At 41.9% G+C, this 24,304-nt stretch overlaps 1 protein-coding gene and 1 long non-coding RNA gene across 2 annotated transcripts; both read left to right on the plus strand.

The window, feature by feature from the left end:
• LOC128786930 (broad substrate specificity ATP-binding cassette transporter ABCG2-like) lies at positions 1-13,025 on the plus strand. Its single transcript, XM_053940671.1, is given in 16 exon segments — positions 1-173; positions 1,512-1,571; positions 2,061-2,175; positions 2,908-3,060; positions 3,506-3,663; positions 4,034-4,185; positions 4,635-4,730; positions 5,741-5,991; positions 7,665-7,747; positions 8,597-8,686; positions 9,310-9,434; positions 10,348-10,502; positions 11,390-11,479; positions 12,190-12,246; positions 12,751-12,777; positions 12,780-13,025. Coding segments are annotated over 16 exon segments (1,938 nt in total). The 3' UTR covers positions 12,933-13,025.
• A 399-nt stretch (positions 13,026-13,424) lies between these two features.
• On the plus strand, positions 13,425-23,255 carry LOC128787012 (uncharacterized). The gene is made up of 4 exons (XR_008430535.1): positions 13,425-15,009; positions 19,349-19,439; positions 20,602-20,908; positions 22,752-23,255. It is a non-coding gene; the product is annotated as an uncharacterized LOC128787012 (long non-coding RNA).
• Positions 23,256-24,304: the final 1,049 nt, after the last annotated feature.

Genomic DNA, 24,304 nt, shown 5'->3' on the forward strand with positions numbered 1-24,304 from the left:
ATGTCAGAACCCAGTACAAATGGCATTCCCAGTAGAATGCAGTCCTTGCCAGACTTGGCTGGCAGGGTAGGAAGTGTGCTCACCTTCCACAACATCTGCTACCATGTGAAGACAAAGACTGGGTTCCTGTGTTTCCAAAAAACCACCAGAAAAGAAGTTTTGAGAGATGTCAAGTACGTATTTAAACATCTCTTTAGAGTACATGTAAGTTTTATTTGTGTCCGGAGAGTTGACGTCACTCATGTCACTGAGCCATTCAGCACAATATGCAGACCAAGATTTAGAAAAATTATTTGTATGTGTGGTTGCTTCGTGTTTGCTGTCAGCTGTGCTTAAGCCCAGGTCCTCAGTCCCTGGGCTGAGCCTGTACATGAGAGAGCACGCTTCCCTTGGCCCTGGGGGTACAGTTCTCTTGGCTGCTATCAGCACTGGGCACACCAACCAGCTCTGCTTGCTCTACATTCCCTGGCAATCCTCCCACTATGCCACGGTGTTTAGCTGAGATACCAGCAGCCTATCCTTCAAGGTTGTCTCCTTCCCTTAGGTGGCCTTGGGAAAGGTTAACTTCTTGGGGGGTTTAACGTAAAATGTTTAATACATCAATGTAAGTGAGGGTCAGGTTAACTTTGGAGAGATGCAAAGATTTCTGTAGTCTTGGCTTTTTTTTTGTTGTGTTTTGTGTTTTGTTTTGAGTTGTTTTGTGTTTTTTTCCCCAATAGTGAGCACTACTGCAGTAAAGCAGTCATGTCACTATAGCCTTTGTTCAATAATCAGTGAATAAAACTTGCCCATTCACAATCAGTAGTTAAACTCGGTGGCAAGGCATTGGCATACAATATGCCATTCCAAGCTAACCATGACTTTCAGCTCCTTAACTCCAGTTTCTATCATAAATATTCACCCTTTTGTGTAGCTCTGTCTATCCTACTCTTTGCCCAGGGAATTTCCACACCTGCTAAACATGATCTCTTAAAGGCTTTATTGCTTTTCTCAAAAGCCATGTGTTGTGGTACCTCAGTTGACTTACATGGGTCATTTGTGACATTTTCCATCTGGCTTTTGATTAGTGGGGCTTTAATGTCAGATACAAAGAAACTATCAACTGCATTTTAAGTGCAGAAAAATCCCTAGTTTATTCTGCCTACGGGGACTACTATTTTCTCTGTTGAGAGAATAATACTTTTAGAACTGAGTATGGTTAAAGCAAGTGCGTGCTTCTCTTGTAGAGATCCATGTGGTAAAAATACATGTACAGATTTTGCTACATTTTAGTCATGTTTCTGTTCTCTCTTCCTTATATGATTATTAGTTTTTCTTGAATTAGGAATAAAAAGTTAAGGTGAAATCTGATCTTAAATATTGCTTGTGATTAGGCAGCTTCATTAATTCCAAAATTAATGGCATGCAGAAAGTAGTCGTACAGATAAGTTACACTGGCCTACCAGTTGAAACAGGCAATGAAATAACCCCACCCTAACTACTTGGTAAAACTTATCCATTTTATCTTACAGTGGCATTATGAAACCAGGACTGAATGCAATTTTGGGACCCACTGGCAGTGGTAAATCTTCGTAAGTGCCCCCTTTGCCCTCCGCAGAAATTACACCAAGGGGAAAATGAAACTGTGCACATTTAGCAGTAACGGACTTCTCTTTCAGAGAAAGATTGAGTTTTTATTTAGGACTGTGCAAGTCTCACTGTTTTCTGAGAAATAATTGAATTCCAAAAGACAATCAGCTTATATGAGAAAGGTGAAATACAGTTTTAGTCCACACTTTACTGACAATCACTCCTTACACACCATTCTGCTAATGTGTAACCAATTTGAGGGTAAACTCAAATTATTGAAAAAATGGACATGGACCTGCATGGATCTCATTTCCTTAGGAATCCAGGACAAAAGCAACTCAGTCCTTGAAAGTTGCTGGGGGTTTTCTAGATTGCAGACATTTCATGTGATCTGCTTTTATGTAGCTGTTCATTCAATGAGCTGGATTTGTGGTTCAGAGATCTTTGCCTCCTGCATGTTCATCTGACAAAGTAACAAACTTTTCCTTTAGGCTACTGGACATTTTGGCTGCAAGGAAGGATCCACGTGGGCTCTCTGGTGACATTTTGATCAATGGAGCTCCTCAGCCCGCCAACTTTAAATGTACCTCTGGGTACGTAGTACAGGTAAGCAATTTTTATGACTGTGGATTCTATTGAAAGAAATTGCTGCTGTGTTGCAAACACCTTGCCTTGATCCAAGAATCGAGGAAAACTCCTTAAAATTACTGTCAGCATGTTACAGAAAGGTGGTCTCTCAAACCACATGTAAATCTCCACTTCCCACAACTGACAGATTCCCTTTGCAAGAGACAAGCAGATGGTATCTAAAAACCTCCCCTCCTTCCTCCTTTGACAAAACAAGTTGGGAACACCATCACCCTAACCCACATGGACCCAACCTCTCTTTACCTTTCCTCTTTTCTCCCTGTTCTCACCTGCGGTGGGCTGAGGTTGCACAGGCTAACACTCTGTGATAATGACCTGAGCTGTAGCTGCTCCTTAGGTCCTTTCAGCCCTTGAGTCTCTCCCTCAACACCTCCAAGAAAACTGAATAAGGTAAGAATACATAAGGGACTGTTTTTAATACTTTGCTGTTTATATATTTTGATATCATGCATGATGGAGGCTGTTCCTATGTGGCGTTGCTTTATGAATTAAGGCAAATATAATTATGTGCATGAAATCCAAACTCTTCTATACATGGGCATTGAAGATGCACCTTACTGCATGTTCTGGCTGCTGCTGTTGTCCCTCTGCATGCAAGGACAGCACAAAACATAGGTAGATACAGTTCTCAGAGGAATGAATAGAAATTGCTGAGAAACCACAAGTATCTACCCTTTTTTTTTAATGAAGGATGATGTGGTCATGGGAACCCTGACTGTAAGAGAAAATCTGAAGTTCTCAGCAGCACTCCGCTTGCCAAAGTCAGTGAAGGAACAGGAAAAAAATGAACGAGTGAATCAGATAATCAAGGAACTGGGTTTGAGCAAAGTGGCAGATTCCAAGGTAAGGCCTGTAAACATGTTACTTAAAATGTAGTAAGTGGTTTATTAATTAATCAAATTACTCATCATGGCAGATTAAAAAAAAAAGTAAATTTCAGCAGGATGTTTCAGTAATACAATAATTAGTGATATTTCTCTATGGAGACCTGTACAGACTGTGCTGGTGCTGCCATATGATACTACATTTCAGGGAAAAGGAAAGGGAAAGACAAAGGTGAAAGGCAAAGTTAGTGGCTGGAGAAAAAGACAAGACCTCAAGTAATATTAACATTAAGAACAAGGCTGTGTGTGAGATAACATCTGCTACAACAATTTACATCTGCTTCTGAGTGTAGGGCCAAAATTCCTTACAACTCTCCCCAAATACTGCCACGTGGGTATGATAGTGTTTGTTCAAGGATTTCTCTTTGGGCCAAACAAGACAAGTTTCTTGGTTTTTTTATTAGGTTGGTACCCAGTTCTCTCGTGGGGTGTCTGGAGGAGAGCGGAAAAGGACCAATATTGGGATGGAGCTCATCACGGATCCTGCCATCTTGTTTTTGGATGAACCAACTACAGGACTTGATGCTAGCACTGCTAATGCTGTCCTACTGTTACTGAAAAGGTGGTGGCCTTCCTGTTCTCAGCACTTCACTCTGCTAGACTTCAGTTGTATTTGACTCGAATTGCAGTTCAAATGAGCAAACAGGGAATTCAGACATGTAATTATTTACCAGTGAGCCAAGGATGCAAATGGGGGTAGGAAAAAAACTGAATGAATTCTCTCTCTCCAAAATGAGAATTCTTTTCTCACACAGACACTGTAAATATGACCTAAATATTTTCTTTTTCTTTTTTTTTTTTCCTTTCTTCTCCCTTCTCTGGCATACCAAGTTAATCAGATTTCATCAAGACTTAACTGAACTTTCAAATGCTCTTATCTAAACACTGAATCAACTTGCAAAGCTGAGATCTCTGTCATTTTTCATATTCAGGATGTCAAAACAAGGAAGGACAATCATCTTCTCCATCCACCAGCCTCGGTACTCCATATTCCGACTGTTTGACAGGCTGACACTGCTAGCTGCAGGGAGAATGCTGTACCATGGGCCAGCCCAGCATGCCATCGAATACTTTCAGTCCATTGGTGAGCACTACTTCCAGCAGGGCCAACCTTTGGTTTGCAGCAGCTCGAGTGAAATGCCAATAGCTCTGGGCCAGAATTGGACACAGCATGTCCAAGCAAGTCCAGCATTTTTAAAGTCTGAGCATTTCTCTGGGTGTTTCTCCTCTTGACTCACATGTGGTTTTGGGTGAGCTGTTCCTGGTACATCTTAATTAGAGAAAGCCTGGACTAGGGCTGGGAAGAGCACGGTGCCAGCTGTCACCTCACTTTTGTTGACGGTGCTGCCCGGCAGTGCCACTCATCCCTCAAGAAAGCATGGACTTGCCGAAGGCTGCCATGCCTTTGGTGCAGGCCACTCCATGGGCAGGGTGTGTGACTGTGCTCCTGACAGCCAAGCACAGCCCTTGGCCAGTCACACAACCCCACCCAGGGCTCACAACACTGTCACCACAGTGTCACTGTCACCACAGGCTACCAGTGCGAGCCCTACAACAACCCTGCCGATTTTTTCCTGGACGTCATCAATGGAGACTCCACCGCCGTGGCAATGAACAAGGCTGATGAAAGTAACACAGGTATGAAACCCAGAGCTGGGTCAAGTTATCCTAACATGTGTGGGAATAGGAATTTAAGAAACTGTTTTGGTAGCTCTCAGCACACAGAAAGAGCTTCTTTGATTTTCAAGGCAAACCAGATGAAATCCTGCAGAAGCAGACATGATAAACCAGGATAATTGTTCCAGTTAAGGACATAATTTGATGCAGTTATGACTTGACTATTTTACCTAATGTAAAAATTTTTCTGTTAGGAGATTACTGTTTTCCTTCCTCTGAGCAGGCTGGGAAGGGGTAGACATAGGGTACCACTGCTCATCTGATGTTTCCCTGAAGTTGTGCTAAGGCAGAAATTATCCCCAAACTAATGAATCAGTTCTCACCTATTTTTTGGAGCATGCTTTCTCATACTTTTCTGCTGCCACTCAGTAATAGCTTGCTCTCTTTTCAGAGGAGTGAAAAGGCAATTGAAGTAATGAATACGCTGAGTGCCCAAACACAGTTTCATTATACCTTTACCAAAGGACCAGCCATCATTTTACAAAAATGCTCTGATCAGGGTCTAGCAAATATAGCTGGCAGATATGACACATCATATCTGTCATTGTAAAAAGCTTACACTGTACCATAGTTAAGAAAAAAAGAGATCCAGCTGAAATTTATATATGACCAAGGTAGACACATGCAGGGTTACCTGGATCTAAAAGTCTGGGAAGCCCAGGATTATGTCATTATCTGTGAAACAGATTACTTACAGAAACCTTTGGGGCAAAGGGGATGTAAAAATCACTTTTTGATTAAAAGTCATGTTGCTGCCAAGCTGCAACTCCCTGGGCAGACAAGGGTTTGCCTGGTTAGAGAGCTGAGAGGCTGCTGCCTGTGGGAGAATTTGCACGGAAAAACACTGATTTTTTTGTCTTATTTATACCAACTCTTTTGAACTGTCTGCTATGGGACTGAGTGCAGTGAATCACTGCAACTTTGTGTGCATCTTAATTCTTCTGTTTTTTCAATCTTTCCAGCAGAGAGCACTGAAGAATGCTCTGAATATGATAAGACCTTGGCTGAGCAATTAGCAGAAAAATACTCAAACTCTGCCTACTATCGAGAAACAAAAGCACATTTAGAGAGCATTTCTTCAGGAAATAAAAAGAAAACCAAAGGACTTTTCCGGCAAATCACATATGCCAATTCCTTCTTCCACCAGCTGAAATGGGTGTCCAGGCGCACATTTAAAAACCTGATAGGAAACCCTCAGGCTTCCATAGCTCAGGTAAGGCTATTTGTATCTATGGTTTTGTAGTATATGTTCAATTTATTTGGCTCCTGGAATATTAGATAAGTCACTGGGATGGTTTTGCCTCTTGATATTTTGACTGCAGTAAGCATCTGAAGAAAGAGTGCTCAAGGTCTAGGAATCTGGGGATGGAAGGTGTCCTGAATGCTCCCAAATGTGGGACTGTTCAGTAATTAATTTTGGACTACTGAAAGACTTTGAGAGGCAAGACCTGTCCCAGCAGGGTATTCTGCTGCTCCCATCCAGGACCACATTATGTCCCAAGTAGTTTCACACATTTGCTCAAGAACATTCTTCAGATTTGACTCTAACTGTCCAGGCTTGGCACTGTGGGGTTTGGCCTCAAATCCTCTCCCCCGCCAGGAAAAGTTAACAGACTGCATTTGCATACTTCATTAAACTTCAGCACAAAATGAAGTGCTAGCAGTTGGCTCAAGTGCAAAAATATTTTTGCAGTCTAGTAAAGTGTGTGCTGTTTGGTTATTTGACTGTTCATATTGGTGAGGATGTCTTCTGGATAAGGTGTCATTAAGTCCACAATGGGGATCAGCACCTGCCATGAAAGATAATCACTGTCTCTGTTAGTGCTGCTTTTTCTGAAGGATCAGAACCAAAAGTGTTGACTCCTTCAGAGCTGCATATTGATTTCAAAAATGAAGAATATCCGGCTGCAGACTGACTAATCCTCGGGAATCCCCTAATTCATGGGCCAAATTCTGCAACCACAGCACCACCAAAACTCCCACTGCAATTCTCAGCGGTTCTGGAGAGGCCAATAGAAAAGTCAGACTGTAGCCAGGGGTATAAATTATCTTCATCATGTTATATATAATGAGTGAATAAATGGCTGGTGTGGAGGTAAAACAAGTCCAGAATCCCTGAGGTTAAAAGGCTTTGAGCACGTGTGTGTGCCTGTATGTTGATACTAGGGAGATCCTTAATAATTGCTTTGTAAAAGCTTGACCTTGTGACAAGAATTAAGCTCTCCAGAACCTCCTTCATAGCCCAAGGTTAATGGTCCTGACTTGTTTCTCACAATCTTTTTTATCTCCCCACCCTCATTAGGGGTGGATTTGTCCAGCATTCTTTTAGGGGTCCATAGCTCATTAAGCCTTCTTTTCATTAATCTGCTCCAAACTGGTCTTGAAATGATCCCTGCTTTCCACTGCAACTGCCTCAGGAGCTGAATTATCCCTGACGTTTGCTCCTTTCAGCAGGATTTTAGCGAGAAGGTACCAAGGATCAAGTAGTTTATGGTGTTAAGGCTCATGCATTGCTCAGGCTTAAAAATGACAGAACTGCCTGACACCATTGTTTTCCTGAGATGTTTTGTCATTTGCATTTAGCACTTAAAAAGTGTGATGCACACACTTCAGTCTTTTAAGTGACATCCTTGCAGCAGCTGTTACCGCTGTTATTTAAATAATAACTTTTGTAATAAAGTTACAGACTGCAAATATCAATATATCTGTAGCCCTGTTGTAGCATCTCATTAAAAACAATCCCATGAGTAAGATGCATGATAGAGCCCAGTAATTACACAGTGTGGAGCATGAGAATAAACTGTCATCCTCATCCTGGCAGTCAGGAAAACCTTTGAAGCAATGAGAATGATACTTTCCCTCCTCCTTTCTCTTTTTCCCATTTAGCTTTGTATTACGTCTTTTCTGGGACTGATTGTAGGCGCCATCTTCTTTGGACTTGAGGAGAACTCTGCTGGACTACAGAACAGGTCAGTCAGTCTAGGTAATGGATATTCAAAAATTTGATAAAGCTCCATTTAGAGGAGCTTAATACCTCTTTAAAACAAATGCTTCCCTTCACATCAGTAAGGCCAAGCCTGTGTGACTTGGAAGTGAGGATGTGATTTTATTCCTCTAGCAAGGTCCCTGCAGAACTGGGACAGTTAAAATAAACAGTCTTGTGGGGACATAAACCTAGGTAACTAAAGTTGTAATCTTGCAACTGTTTCTATTCACACACTTGAATTTACCAGCAGTGAGAGATTTTCAAATTATGCTGCTCTATGTATCATTTTGACAGCTGTATGTACCTGACCTGACACATGAGTTTGCCACTATGAAACCTCTGGGTTCTTAATCTTGTAAGACTTCATAGCATTTGTTTAAAAGCAGCCCAGTTTTAAATTGAGTAGGAAGTGCCTTAAGTTTTTTGTGGAAAATGTGAAAACTACTTCTCACACTGTTTATTTGGTTCCTCTTAGTTTGCAGCAGAAAAATGCCTCACTATCTGAGAATGTTTAATGTGTCAGGAAATTACATCAAGAAAAAATACCAAACCACAGTCCCTCAAAAGAAACCTCAGTTGATTTTCTATATTTTGACTGCATCAGAGAATGTATTATCATTGCATGCCAAAACCAAATAATGACTGTACCACATCTATGTCAGGCTTGTTACAGACTCAGACTCATAGCCAAGACTTTTCCCATGGATTTTGGGATGGGAGGTCAAACACTGCCAAACTTCAGGCACTGCAAGTGGATTTATGTACTCTGTTGTGGAAACACTACATTTACATCTCATTTTAAATAACATCTCACTGTTTTGCTATTTTGCAGAGTGGGTGCAATGTTCTTTCTGACCACCAACCAGTGTTTCAGCAGCGTCTCAGCTCTTGAACTCTTTGTTGTGGAAAAGAAGATATTTATGTAAGTAAAACATACAAAAACATTTACCAGACTCTGCTGTTAGACTGTGAGTTTGTCTGACCTGCTGTAAATGTCATTTAAGTACAGTTAGTGCAGAATTTTCAAATTATTTCAATGATAGTGCTCATTGCAAATGTACTCTGTTAGTCTGCTAGTGAGTTGTCTGCAAACCCCCCCAAAGGTTTGCACCTATGATTACAACCGGCTTGGAGTGTAATATTATTGACACAGTAGGTAAAAAATCCTTGAATACTCAATTTTGGCATTGATTAATAAGTTTGTGACTTGCTAGTGAGGACAATAAATATCATCTAACTGGATTCTTTAAAGCTATGCATATTATGCTGTATAAAATATGAAAATTATTCAAACTTTACGCTCTCTGTCTCAATAACATGACACATAAATTTACTAAAAATTATGTGCACAAGTACCCATGTTGACTTGCATATGAAAATGTCACCATTTCTATAGTGCATAGGTTTACTGGACAGCTGCGTTGTAGCCTAAGTATGAAAGATTTTCATCCAGTTTGAGCTAGAATTCATTTGTCAAGAGATGAAAATCAAACTGGTTTTTAGTGGCTAGATTTGTAATGTGCTGTACCTGTCTCTGTGTTCCAGGCATGAATATATCAGTGGGTACTACAGAACATCTGTATACTTCATAGCAAAGCTAATAGCTGATTTAATACCCATAAGGACTATGCCCAGCATCATCTTCACCTGCATAGTTTACTTCATGCTAGGCAAGTATGGTCTCCTACAGTCTCATTCCAACCCCCCCAATAAATCATGGCACGTGCATCTTACAGATGTGTATGCATACATGGATATTTATATAAGCGAAATCCCTACACTGGTGTGGCATTGGCTACTGAGCTTACTTTTAGCACACCATGTTGTTTTCTACAGAAAAGACACAAAGATTAAAGCATTCATCAGAGAATCTGTGACATGTCTCATCTTCATTGTCCCTAGAAGGAAGCCATAACCTTTACTACATAGTTTTGACTTATTCCTTTTCATCTATGGCCTTCTTGGCTTCTGATGACTTTTACAAGATACTTTTCTGATCCTTGCAAGAACACCTAAAAGAAAAGGTTTTGTTTTAAGATCTTAATACTGTGTGAATTAATACCAGTTTTTTGGCTTTGGTCTGAGTTTTTACCCTAAGGAATAGGAAACAAGGCCACATCAGCAAGACGCTCTGAAACTGCGAAACTGGAGTGAAACAGACCTTGCTACTGAATCCATAACCACCTCAAGGCTGCTAGGCTCTTTAGGAGAGCCCTCTGCTGGAAACTAGTGAAATGCTGTACAGCTGCTGCTCATGGAAGTGCACTAGAAGTTTCTCCTTTGATGGACAACTTGCAGGCACTTTGGATGTGTGAAGTACAATACTTCTACACATTCTATTATCTTCAGTCTTACTGCAGTTTTGGGCATACTATTTATTCATCCTCTCTTCCACTGTCAAGACAGACACGTAAGGGCTGTCACAAACACCACAGCAGTCTTGGGTCTCAGTGACACAGCCTGTGCTGGCAGACAAGGTGTAATTTTTAAGCAGGACATACTAGGAAAGTCAGGATATTGTTCAGATTATGGCAAAGCTTTCAGCAGGATCATTCTGAAAACCTTTTTGTTCTGATCTTTAAGGTTTGAAACCAACAGTAGAAGCCTTCTTTACAATGATGTTCACTCTTATGATGGTGTCCTACACAGCCACTTCCATGGCACTTGCCATTGCAGCAGGACAGAGCGTGGTCGCTATAGCAAACCTACTCATGACTGTTACATTTGTTTTTATGATTGTGAGTAGCACTTTTCAGTTCTTTAGTCTGGATCATGAAACCCCAGAAATGCTGAAATCCAGAAATCCTTCTAGCATGGAGTTCAGCTGAATTCTGCAAAAAGTCTGTTGGGGTCAACATATCCTGATTTGTTTGATTTGAGTATTCTGATGCTGTGGGGTGGAGTATTCTGATTTGTCCTTTGAAAGAACAAGAAGTGAGGGGCTGGAGGGGTGGGTGTGAGGAGGAGAATGGTTCCTCTGACTTCTTCTCTGTGGCTCTAGTAAACAGAAACTGCCTGGAAAGTAGGAAAGCCACTTAGGGCTACATTTCATTCTCTCTCCCTTAACTTTGTGAAAGGAAAATGTTAAATGGATGAGAACATGACCTGCAGCCCTCTGTTTTCTGAGACCACTAGCCCAGCTGTCCTCCTCAGCTGCAGAGCCCACCTTGGGCATATTAAACTGGGCAACACACAGCCACAGTCAGGAGACAGGCTTTAGATGAGGCAGAGCTGAACCTACAGCCAAAATCCACACTGCCTCAGACTCAGGCCACACAGGCAAAACCCAGAGCAGTCCCACACTGAGGAGCAGCAGAGAGTTCATGTGAACCCATGTGGGACCCCGAAACAGGAAGCACATGGGTTTACTGCACAGGGGAAAGCATTCCTTGTTACTTGTTTTGGGGGAAGGACCTGAGGTTATGGCCCAAAGCTCGATAACATATAAATCCTTCCCTTTTGTTCTTCTGCCGGAAGAGTTTCTTCCTCTAGGAATGCTTTCCCATTCCTTTTTATCTGAGGAAGCAAAGTCAAGAGTTAGAGAAGGACACATGATAAAAGCATGTGAGAGATTTGTAATCTGTTTTTGTTTGTTATGGCTTTTTTTGGTAAACATTGCCTCTAGATTTTCTCTGGGTTGCTGGTCAATCTCACAAGCGTCATGTCCTGGCTCTCCTGGCTCAAATACTTTAGCATCCCTCGATATGGAATGACAGTAAGTGCTCTGATTTCCTGTGTACAAACCTGGAAATGGTTTGCTAGAAAGGAATGTCTTTAATAATGATAATGAAATCTTCACACTTGATGGCCTAATGAGCAAAAGGAAAGTTAATTAAGTACAACAACCTCGGAGTGTTGTGCAGTATCTTGAAACAAGAAGGGCTTCTCATCACCTAGCACCACCTGCTGTTTAGAAGAGCTCATTTCTGTAATTTGGAAGCACCTCATAGGAGAGACACAACTACTACATTCACTGGACTTCAGCTGGACAGAAATGTTTCAAAGTAAAGAACAATGTTATCCCTACCCAAAAAAGTAAAAATCTTCTATTTGTCTTTTCCATCAATCAAACAAAAACTTGTCAGGCTAAAGCTTTTCTCCTAATTTGTGAAAATTTAAGCCGGAGTGATGCTTTGCAGGGAAATTTGGGCTTTACTGTGCCTGTGCAGAAATAGTCTGGCCTGGGGGAAGTGGTAAAACCTGTTGTGGTGCATGCTTTACCATGTGTGGTCAGGCTATATGCATTCCTATCTTAAAAGAAAAAAAGAACTCTGCTACTCTGCTAAAAAATGGGGATTTGGCAAATAAAATAGTGACACCAGTACATTTTTAGGATGAATTTTAATTGCATTATATCTCATCTTGTTAATGTATTACTCATTTACCTACTAATTTCTGTTGTCATTGTTTCTTTTATTTTAAAAGGCTTTACAGATCAATGAGTTGACTGGTCTGAACTTCTGTGGCAGCAGTAACAACACAGTTTTAAGCAGTGAGAGTAGCTATCAACAGACAGGCCAGATGTAAGTATTTTGGTACACTGAAATGAATCCCACCATCAGCAGCTTTAGAAGTCCTAGAACATCAGTCTGACTATATGAGATACACACTAATGACCAGAGAATCTGTGAGTTTTTACATGGAAAAGGAGCCTTTGACTGGGTTTTTGCATTCTGATTGCATGGAACATTCTGCTTGTTGTCATATTTAGTATTTATAACACTAGAAATATCTGCATTATGCTTCTTACTTTTCTTCAAACTGTATTTAGTGAGAGCTATGCACACACACACAGTTGTACAGCCTCACAAAATCCATTTCAGCTTCCTACGTGAAACTGGAGCTACAAGAAAAGCAAATTTACAAATGGAAAATTAACCACTGATATATAGCTGGTGTTTGCCTGGCCTACTACACACATGCAACCACATTACAACTTCTAGAGATCTTCCTAGATCCTGCTGAGTGGTTTGTTAAGTGACTAAGCTTATCAATGTGTGCGTGTATTTATCTGTAGGCCATGTACTGGAGAGGAGTATCTGAAGAATCAAGGCATTGATGCGAGCACCTGGGGCCTGTGGCAGAACCACCTGGCTCTGGCCTGCATGACACTAATCTTCCTTACCATTGCCTACCTCAAACTGCACTTCATGAAGAAATTCTCTTAAAACCAGAGGGAAAGATGCAATTCCCACTGTTCAGTAGTTTGCTGAACTGATTGTGGAACTGACTTGATTATTTTTAAGGAGGCATTCCTTTGTACTTTTATTATTACCCAAGTCAACAACATGAATGCCATCCTTGTATAATAAATACTTGCTGTTAATTTACTCTGCCAAAATGTCTAGCATGGCTCACTCCTCTTTGCCACAAAAAAGTGTACAGCTGTTCATTTATTCAAGAGACTGTTCAGTCTTTCTGCATGTTTTAGCTATGATAGTCAAACACTATATGTAATATTTAGTAGTTTAACCTGAAATAAATAGTGGTTCCATACTTTAATTAGAACCTACCTTCACCAGGAAGCAATTCAGTCTAAAGTAATGCTTATCAGGACACCAATCTCAGCTGCTTATGTGATCACAGGATATGTGAGACACGGACAAAATCCCTTCCAACTGAGTGCCCTTTTCTATTTGGGAATCATTACTGCTCTAGAATGTACTTGTTGATGCCATCAAGCCTTTCTTGCCTCAGTCAAGTGGTTGAAGCACTGTGTTTTTAAATAAAGGTGTTCTTCTTACAGTGCCAGTTCCCATAATCCTTGTTCCAAAACTTGTATTTCCTCTGCATACCTGCAAGTCATCTTCACCTGTCCCATTAGTGCTGCTATCATGAGTAGTTCTCAGTAATTTTTATGGTGACCAATTTCAAGTGGATGACTAAACAGGATGGTAGCACCTTTGTAAAAGTCCATAGATTGGAGCAATCCCTTCCTGGCAGGCCAGCTTTTCCCTGGCCATGTGCAGCAATGCTAGCTCATCTCATTTTTATCTGCAGAGGTCTGCATAGTAAATGCATAAAAATGCATAGAAGACAACTTTACACCTCTTTCTTGGGTTGTTACTGTACATCTTGTTGCTCGTGCAGTGTTTGCCCTGGCTTGCGTAGGTCACAAAAAAAGGCGACCTTACTTCTGTAAGATTTAGAAACACAGAATATCCCGAACTGGAAGGGACCCACAAAGATCATCGAGTCCAACTCCTGGTCCTGCACAGGTCATCCCCAAGAGTCACACCCTGTGCCTGAGAGCATTGAACAAACACTTCTTGAACTCTGTTGGGCTCGGTGCTGTGACCACTTCCCTGGGGAGCCTGTTCCAGTGCCCACATGCCCTGTGGGGTGAAGAACCTTTTCCTACTATCCAGTCTAAAACTTCGCTGACACAGCTTCAGGCCATTCCCTCCGGGTTGTCACTGTCTCCACAGAGAAGAGATCAGTGCCTGCCCTTCCTCTTCGTCTCATGTGGAAGTTGTGGACTGAGTTGAGACCTCTCCTCAGTCTCCTCTTTTCCAGGCTGAACAGACCAAGTGACCTCAGCCACTCCTCACATGCTTCCCCTCCAGATCCTCCACATTCTCAAGGCCTCTCTGCCTTCACTTACACCACTCCTTGAGAATGGGCTGTTGAGGATTTTTTGCAGGACAATGGACACATTCAGCAGATGCACAATCCAGCCTTCTGGTAACAAAGTAACCAATTCAAGGAACGGGGACAGTGAATCCTTGAAGACAGAAAAAAGAAGAGTCAGCGAGAATCAGCAAAGTTGTCACCAAAGTTCGGGAAAGTAAAAAAAAAAAAAAAAAAGAGGACTAAGGGTGGGCCAGATGACCACAGCAATACGCGTGAAGAATTGGGTGATCCAATCAGCATTTAATCTTAGCTGCGTGGACAGTGAGGATAAACAATCATGTATTAGCTAGAGGAGCGCGGACAGCAGAATATATTATAAATATAGGCTTCTGTATAATAAAGTTGGCTTGACTTGATCATATTGATCATGGTGTGATGTCCCATTTCTGATCCTCTGCACCACATTTCTGCATTTCTGGTGACCCAAGCGATGTGATACCGTCCACGTCCAAGGGACCTAAAGACGGCAACTTGGCTGCAGAGGATCAGCGACAGTCTTCAGGAAGTGGGGAAGCCGGTTGAAAGTATCCTCACTGCCCCGGCGAGAGGAAAAGAGTAGCAGTCTGGAGCTCCAGATCCATGTGAAGACCACTTGAATCTCGCCCTGATCAGGTGAGTGGCCGGGGAGGAGATGGTGTCGGACTGTGAGAGGGATGGGGTCCAGCAACTCCTCCAACATATCCTCTCTAAGAGAGAACAAAACTATGAGGCTTCCACTCTGAAGGGACTAATTTACTGGGCTTGGGACTGTAACCTCATAGCAGGAGCGCAGGACACCTTTGAGGTTTTGACATGGGAAGCTGTGGGGCAAATGTTATGGGACTGTGTTGCGTCTGGGGGTACTGAATCAAAAGAGGCGTCTAAGTATGCTACCTTGTGGAAAACTATCATAGAAGTGCTGTGAGCTATGAAGGCAGAGAGAAAGGCTGCAGCAGCTGCGGCATTGCGCTCTTTCTCCTGGGTCTGGAGCAGCTCCGGCACCCTTTGGTGCCGCCTCCCCCCGGATGCCCAGGTCCGCCACTTCTCTCCCGCGTGCCGCTGCTGCTGACACGCCGGTCGGGGTCTGCTGGGTTCTGTCGCCCGCGCGAGGGTCCGAGGCAGAGAGGGAAGGAATGTCCAAATCACCCACAAAGGAAAGTGGGAAGGTTTTATTGTCACAGAGATCTGTGGTGGGGTGGTAGCGACCCACGCTTCCCACTCCACGTGGGGGAAATGGCCATTCCTTCCCTCTCTGCCTCAGACCCTCGCTCGGGCGACAGAACCTGGCAGACCCTGACCGGCGTGCAACAGCAGCAGCTTGTGCAGCTATGCTATTGCTTCTGATTTAAATCCAAAGCCTCAAGCTTTTCCAGTCAGTTCAGTCCAGCAACTGTTCTCTACGACCTTAGATATCCCCTCACACAGTCCACAACCCCTCAGCTCAGTTTCCACTCCCGAATCGGGTGTTATCCCAACCGCGCCCCCGGCTCAGAAGGAGAATGAGGGAGCCAGAACCTCCCACGGAGGCTTGGACTGTAAATCAAGGGAAAATTATACTCAAAGCAAAAAAACAGTAGGTGGCAGTAACTTAGAAGAAAACCATACATTGGGTAAAAAAGATGAGGACAGTGATGTTGTTATGAGTGGTGCTTCTATTAAGGAGGATTTGAAATCCTTAGCTGACAATTTACAAAAATTAGTGATTCAACAAAAAGACTCAGCTGTCCCCAAAAGGAAATATTCTTTTGAGGAAAGGGATCTGCCAATAATAGTACACTTTGACAGGCAAAAGGGAAGATGAATACCACCCTCACATTCTGTTGTGAGGACAGGATTGGGGCTGATTAGACGAAAACCTCTGTCTTATGCTGCTGTGGATGAGGAGTTAGAGCTGGAATGCGACCCTGAAATAGAAGCAGCTCAGAAACGGAAATGGAAGGGAGTTATAACTGAGGCTATCGTGGAAGGGACTTTACTCCCGAATGATATTGAAGCATTCTCTGTGGTTACCAATCCTACGGGTCGAACCTGGGAGCCATTTGATCGGAAAATTTTAGAGAAATTGAAGGCTGCAGTTTCACAATATGGCTTAAAATCCCAAATTGCACAGTCACTTCTGCAGTATGTTTTTTCTGCACATTAATTTCAGCCGATGTTCAAATGCTTGAAAGACTGATAATGCCCCCCCCCCCACAAGTTCAGTTTCATAAAAGTTGGGAAGCAAAATGCAATCAGGAGGCAGCAAAACCTCGAATTCAGGGAGACCCTCTGTATGGCTTAACGGCACAACAATTGCTTGGCAATGGACCCTGGGCTACTGCAACTGCTCAAGCTAGAAGTATTGATGAAGTCTTTCATATGAGCCAACAATTAGCATATAATGCCATTCTTACACTCCCAGACAGGTTACACACAAAGTCCTTTACACAAATTCGTCAAGGAGCAAATGAGGACTTTGATAAATTTGTAGATCGGTTACATGAAGCTATCTATGATCATCCTGATCTGGACTCAGACACGAAGGTACAATTATTTAATATGCTGGCTTTTGATAATGCCAATGATAAAACTCAGCAGATTTTTGGTACCTTAAAAAAGGGAGCAGATGTTGTGGAAATGTTGGAATTTATGGCTAGAACTACAGAAAGGCAGAAAGCAGCTTATGTAGCAGCTGCTGTACAGGGTGCAGTAAACCCGTTGCTTTTTAAACTGCAAAAGAAAGCAGAAGGGAAGAACATTAAGTGCTTTGGGTGTGGCGAAATCGGACATGTTAGGAGTCAGTGCCACTCTGCAACAATGAAAAAGTTTTGTTCCATCTGCAGAAAAGATAACCACAATACTAAAGAATGTCGGTTCCAGGGAAACGGACAGTGGAGTGCGGCCCTGCGCGCCAAGACACAAGCTCGGGTAGCTGCATGGGTAGCTCAGTAACCACAGGAGGACTTACTCACTCCAGTCAGCAACTTCTGGAAGTGCTGGAGTGGATGTGGAAACCGCAATAGATGTCACCATCACAGATTCTGCCGTACACTTAATAGAGACTAATGTAAAGGACCCCTTGGGGAATGGGCTTAGTGCTTTCCTTTTAGGGAGATCATCTGCTAGCAAAAAAGGACTGGGTATAATTCCTGAGTTTATTGATGCAGATTATCAAGGGGTTATCAAAATAATGGTTAGGACATTTTCCCCTTCTGTATCTATTCCTAAAGGTTCACGAATTGCTCAACTTGTTCCCTTTAAGTCTTGTGTCCCCTGTACAGACTTCAAGGAGTGGGGGACAGGCAGCTTTGTCTCTACAGGTAATCCAGAAGTATATTGGGCCATGGACATCACAAGGGGTAAACCAAACAGGTAACCTTAACACCTCCCAGTGGTAACTCTGTTACTAAGAGGCTCACAATTGATACCAGAGCAGATGTAGCCATCATTTCAAACACAATATGGCCTAAGAATTGGCCAGTGGTCAATCCTGTTTTAGGCATTGCAGGAATCGGAGGGACCCAGGCAACTCAACCGAGCAGAGAAGTAATTACTTTTACCTTCCCAGATGGAGTAAGTGTATCCACAAGGTCTTATGTCATGCAAACTCCAGGTAACTTGTTGGGTTTACTAGGCAGGGATTTGCTAAGTCAATTAAAAGCTACCATTGTTACACAGACTTTTTAGCAGCGGCCACTGGAGGGCAGCCAATCCTCAAAATTAGCTGGATCACTGATACACCTGTGTGGATTGATCAGTGGCCACTGTCAAGGGAAAAGCTGCTCAAAGTCCAACAATTAGTGCAGGAACAACTTGATGCAGGACACATAAAGCCATCAACTAACCCATGGAACACACCAATTTTTATCATCCCTAAAAAGAATGGGAAATGGAGGTTGTTACATTATTTATGTGCTGTTAACGCAGTAATGCTAAGTATGGGTGCATTGCAACCTGGTCTTCCATCTCCTACCATGATACCTGTGTCATGGGGTCTATTAATCCTTGATCTTATAGATTGTTTTTTCACCATTTCCCTGCATCCAGAAAATACTAATAATTTCATGTTTTCTGTTCCTTCTATTAACAAAGCAGAGCTGTACAAAAGGTATGAATGGACAGTTTTGCCCCAGGGGATGCGTAACTCACCTAGTATGTGTCAAATTTACTTTGCCTGGGCACTAGAACCAGTTCGGCAATGATTTCCTGAGTGTATCATCTATCATTATATGGATGATATTCTAGTGGCTGGGAAACAGCCACTGTAACTGTGTTAACAACCATGAGAGTTTTGTTAGAGTAAAGGGGATTAAAAATTACCCCTGAAAAGGTGCAAAATTCTGCTCCTTGGAAGAATCTTGGGTGGCAGATTGATCAGTCTTTAGTGAGACCACAGAAAATCACCATTACTTCTGAAATTAAAACTGTACATGATGTCCAGAAATTAGTGGGAGATATCCAATGGATTAGAACCATATGTGGAATAACTAATTAAGCACTTGAACCCTTAATATAGTTATTAGGTACTTCATCTCAGGCAGATGAATGCCAGACCCTAGAAAAGAGACAACAGCAGGCCTTGGATCACATAGCCTCAAAGGTTGCTACAGCACATGTGCATCGGATGATCGAGGATGTTCCAGTTCAATTGATGATCATCAACCAGAGTAAAGAGGGTGACCATTATGCTAAGCATCCTTTTGCCTTGATTTGCCAGTGGACACAGACTCGGGCTAACCTTTTAACTATTTTGGGATGGGTATTTTTACCTCTGAAACAACCTAGAACTATTACCACTCGCATAGAACTATTTGCTCAATTAATCATGAAAGGCCGAGGAAGGGTCTTAGAAATTTGGGGTCAGGAACCACATGCAATTGCAGTACCATTAGCTAACTGGTATTTGGAATGGGGAATTAGGCATTCTGTACCCTTACAAATAGCTCTTGCTGATTATGGTGGAAAGGTTCACATTATGTATCCACGACACCAGGTGTTATCCTTGTTGGAGCATCAGCGTATGGAGGACAGACCATGGAGATCTGAGAGTCCAGTGTCTGGGATGAAAGTGTTTACTGATGCAGGTAAAAGGTCAAAAAGGGCTGCCTGCACATGGCAGCAAGACAAATCATGGAAACAGCATACTGTTTTGGGGGAAGTAAAAGATACATTGCAAACATTGGAATTGAAAGCTGTCATTTGGGCTTTTGAAAATTGGGATAATGAGGCCATTAACATTGTTTCTGATTCACTTTATGTAGTTGGCTGTGTACAATGCCTTGAGAGGGCAGTACTTAAGGAGGTGAGTAATAAACACTTATATTCCCTTCTCAGCAGATTGCTCAGAACTTTAAATCATCGTCAGCAGGACTACTTTATTACTCATGTTCGTAGTCATCAAAATCTCCCCAGTTTGTCTGAAGGTAACGCTCGAGCTGATCAATTGGTAGCTGCTGTATGGCCAATGCCAACCTCTGATAAATTTCAACAAGCAAAACATTCCCATGCCTTTTTACATCAATCTGCAAAAATGTTGGTTAAACAATTTGGTATTCCCCTTACTGATGCCACTGGCATCATACGATCCTGTCCAGATTGTCAAAAGAATGGCATTGGCTTAGGCACTGGTGTTAACCCAAAAGGTACCCAGCCTCTGCAATTATGGCAAATGGATGTAACTCACGTATCAGAATTTGGTCAAAAGAAATTTGTATGTGTTTGTATAGATACTTTCTCTTGTGTTATATGGGTTACCCCTTTAACAGGGGAAACAGCATGTCATGTTGAAAAACATTTGTACAATTGTTTTGCAGTATTGGGAGTTCCTCTAGCCATTAAGACTGACAATGACCCTGCTTACTGTTCCTTAAGTTTCAAGCGTTTCTGTAATTTGTGGAGTATTCAACATGATACTGGTATTCCACACAACCCTACAGGTCAGGCAATTATTGAGTGAGCCCATCAGACGTTCAAGGGCATGCTGCAAAAAGAAAAAGGGGGGAACTATAGGGTTATCTCCGGAAGAAAGAACAGCTAAAGCCATTTTTGTGCTTAATTATCTCAGAACAACAGGTGATAGGGATCAACTACCTATTCTTGTGCACATGCACCATGCCCTCACATGTAGGCCAAGTGAGGAATTACCTGATGGTATTCAAGTCATGTTCAAAAGCCTGGAAACGGGGATGTGGGATGGACCAGCTACAGTGAAAATCATAGGAAGAGGTTATATGTGCTTACTTACAGATAAAGGTATTCGCTGTGTGCCAGCTAAGTGGGTAAAGCCCTACTTGAAAACACCGACATCAGTCCATGCTGTCCCCAGAGGCAGAACGTTGGCGATCGCACCGAATCTGGATACATCTGGATCCACTTCTCCAACACCTGACGGCTGATCAATGCTCGGAATTTTTCCTGCGGCTGCTGGAGATTGCAGGAGCAGGATGGCTACCTGGACTTAGAGTAACTGTAACCTGTACTGATGCTTTGCCACCACTTCCATCACAGATTGTAAATCAGATTGAAAATGCTTGTCCTGTGCATGGATACTCATGTAAGTCATGGCTTCAGGTTCATTGTACAAAATGTAATTTGAAAACTTGGCGACAAATTCGTCAAGAAAAGAATCTAACCTTAGCTCAAAAGAAAAAGTAGAAATTTAGTTCTACTAACTTAGCATGCAATAGATGCTTTAACATTCTTAACATACTTACCCCAGAAAGCGCACTAGCAATATTTTTAGGGCCTAATAATCAAAGACAGCCTTCACCTGCCCCTCTTAGGGGACTGCTTTTACAGCAGTAGAATTTTAGCCAGGATTTGTCTTGGATAGAAACACAAGACCAAAGAGAGCTGTTTTGGATTCAATTGCACTTGGCTAAACAAGCCATAGCAAATCAGGTTATATTGCAGAGTCAGATAACAGCTACTGAGTGTGGAGGAAGAATAACAATATCACAAGGACAGTACATTTCTGACAATCAGTGGGACAAGGCCAAAGACTATTGGGCAAGGCGTAGGCATGGTCAACAATGATGGCGATGGCAATGGCAATAATTTGGCAGGTAATAACAATGATAATCTGTGCAATGATCAGGGAAACACAGGGATTATATGACATTGAACATCGAATGAACATGTGGGTCACATGGGCCAACAAAACAGGACAGAAATCCTTTTGCTTATCATTGGCTACACCCTCTGATCCATTTCGCACATGTTTAATTGGTGTTCCTTTAGACTCCTTTGAAGAATTTGGATATTGGACCAGAGCCACAATTTATAACAATTTAAGTAAGGCCTGGTCGAGTTGGTATGTCAGTCAAAATGGGATCATTACTGGAAATCGATGTGAAAAACTAGGGGTCCTCAGAAACACTCTAGGAATTCAAGCACTCACAATTGCTCAAGAGTTAAATACTACAGGTATGGAACCACAGGAATTGGATGTTTTAGGATCAATGCCTGGGAATTATTGTTTGTTTTTTGGAGATTACAAAAGCAAGAACATGGTCAGTGAGAAATTGGGAAAAGCAAAAACTGATAGCACCTGGATATCACCTATTTCGTTGTTGTATTACAATACCACGGCATACTGTGCCAGTTGGGTATGGCCCGTACCCCCAAAGCAAAAATCAGTAAGGATGCTACCTCCTGGAGTTTTCCTTATTTGTGGGGATAGAGCCTGGCCTGCAGTACCTCAGAAAGCATTGGGAGGATCATATTATTTTGGAAAATTAACATTATTTTCCCCTAGTATCCGACAGATGCTTAACATCAGTCACAAATTTCAGCATTCAAAACGTAGTGTGCATCAATGGGGTCCTGAATGTAGAGATGATGTACAATTGTGGGGACCTCCATCGGTTATTCTAGCCTCAATTTTTTCACCAGGAGTAGCTTCATCACAGGCCCTTACACAGCTGAGGCGACTGGCATGTTGGGCAGGGAAACAAATTAACATTACATCCACAGTACTGAATGAACTCACTACTGATGTAGGTAGCATATGCCACACTGTGTTACAAGATAGAGCTGCCATAGATTTTTTATTGCTGGCACAAGGACATGTGTGTGAAGATTTTGAAGGAATGTGTTGTATGAATCTTTCTGATCACTCTGAATCCATTCACAAGAAGCTTTCACAGCTTAAAGAGAATATGAAAAAGCTCACAGTTGTTGAGAACTCTTTTGACGAATGGCTAAAATCTTGGGGCACAACAGGCTGGCTTAAGGACTTAGTACGCTTTGGCATTATGATGTTTTGCATTCTTTTAGCAATTTTGATTATAGTGCCTTGCTTATTGCAACGTGTACACAGGATAACTGAATGAGCTATTAACTCAGTCTGGCTTGTGCAAAAACAAGAAGGGGGAATTGTTGAAGATTTTTTGCAGGACAATGGACACATTCAGCAGATGCACAATCCAGCCTTCTGGTAACAAAGTAACCAGTTCAAAGGAACGGGGACAGTGAATCCTTGAAGACAGAAAAAAGAAGAGTCAGCGAGAATCAGCAAAGTTGTCACCAAAGTTCAGGAAAGTAAAAAAAAAAAAAAAAAAGAGGACTAAGGCTGGGCCAGATGACCACAGCAATACGCGTGAAGAATTGGGTGATCCAATCAGCATTTAATCTTAGCTGCGTGGACAGTGAGGATTAACAATCATGTATTAGCTAGAGGAGTGCGGACAGCAGAATATGTTATAAATATAGGCTTCTGTATAATAAAGTTGGCTTGACTTGATCATATTGATCATGGTGTGATGTCCCATTTCTGATCCTCTGCACCATGATGGGCAGCTTACATATGTTGTAAATGTAACATCTTCATACATATGACATTAGGATTCATGTTGATCTGATCACTAAGTATTGTATTGTTTCGTAGGTAAGATGTCAGGCTGCCGAGGAAAATAAAAGCTTCAGAGCACAAAAATTTGGCAGAGAGTGTTCTGTACCTTTAGCTTAGCCCTTTTTCAGCAGAAGCAAACAGTGAGGTGATAACAGTTATGTGGTTATTCCAAAAAAATTGACAGGAACTCCAGGTCCTGGTACTACAAAGAAAGGAAAGCGGAATTTTTGCCTTTGGAAAAAAGAAAATCATCCCAGATTTTAAAATGTGGAAATCTACAGCTGATCAAATTGCTGGTTCTTGTAATTTCAACAAGTTATAAATGTGATCACACAAACTGTGTTCCAGTTATAAAAGAAAATAATTTTAGTATATAGCGGTGGTTTCTGAGAAAGGAAATAATCAAACTAAGTTGAATTACTCACATTTTGAACAGGCTTTGACACCATATTGCACAGATAATATTTACCACAAAACTCCTAAACTTTCCTTGTTTTCTGCTACTTATTTCAGCAGCTGGTCATTTATAAGAACATATTTATGTAAAAGAAATGTTTCTTCCAGTACTGTCCAACACTTTACTCTGTAAACTTGTAAAATTCTATACCTCAGTTGCATGGGCAGAAATTACAGTAGTAATCATGCCAGACTTCTCTGTCACACTATAGGCTTTAAATTAAGATTTTCTTTTTCTCTTTTTGTCCAGCACTGCACATTACATGTTCTAGTGAAACGCGCCTCTGCCCATGGCAGGGGGTTGGCAATAGGCAGTCTTTAAAGTCCCTTCTAACCCCAAAATTCTATTATTCTATTATATATCTGGTTCTCCCCTTTAGTTTGGGGCAGATTAGTACAACTACAACTACAATTTCTTGCACAAGCCAGGAGACACATCATTCCTACAAAAACTTGGACATGTATTTTACAAGCAGTGCAAGCAGGGGGGAAAAGACAATTAAGAGAAGGGAAATGAGTCCAGAGTCCCCAAGGTTAAAAGGCTTTGAGCACGTGTGTGTGCCTGTATATTGATACTGTGGAGATCCTTAATAATTGCTTTGTAAAAGCTTGACCTTGTGACAAGAATTAGGCTCTCCAGAA

This window comes from Vidua chalybeata, chromosome 4 (assembly GCF_026979565.1).
Source record: "Vidua chalybeata isolate OUT-0048 chromosome 4, bVidCha1 merged haplotype, whole genome shotgun sequence".
NCBI lineage: Eukaryota > Metazoa > Chordata > Aves > Passeriformes > Viduidae > Vidua > Vidua chalybeata.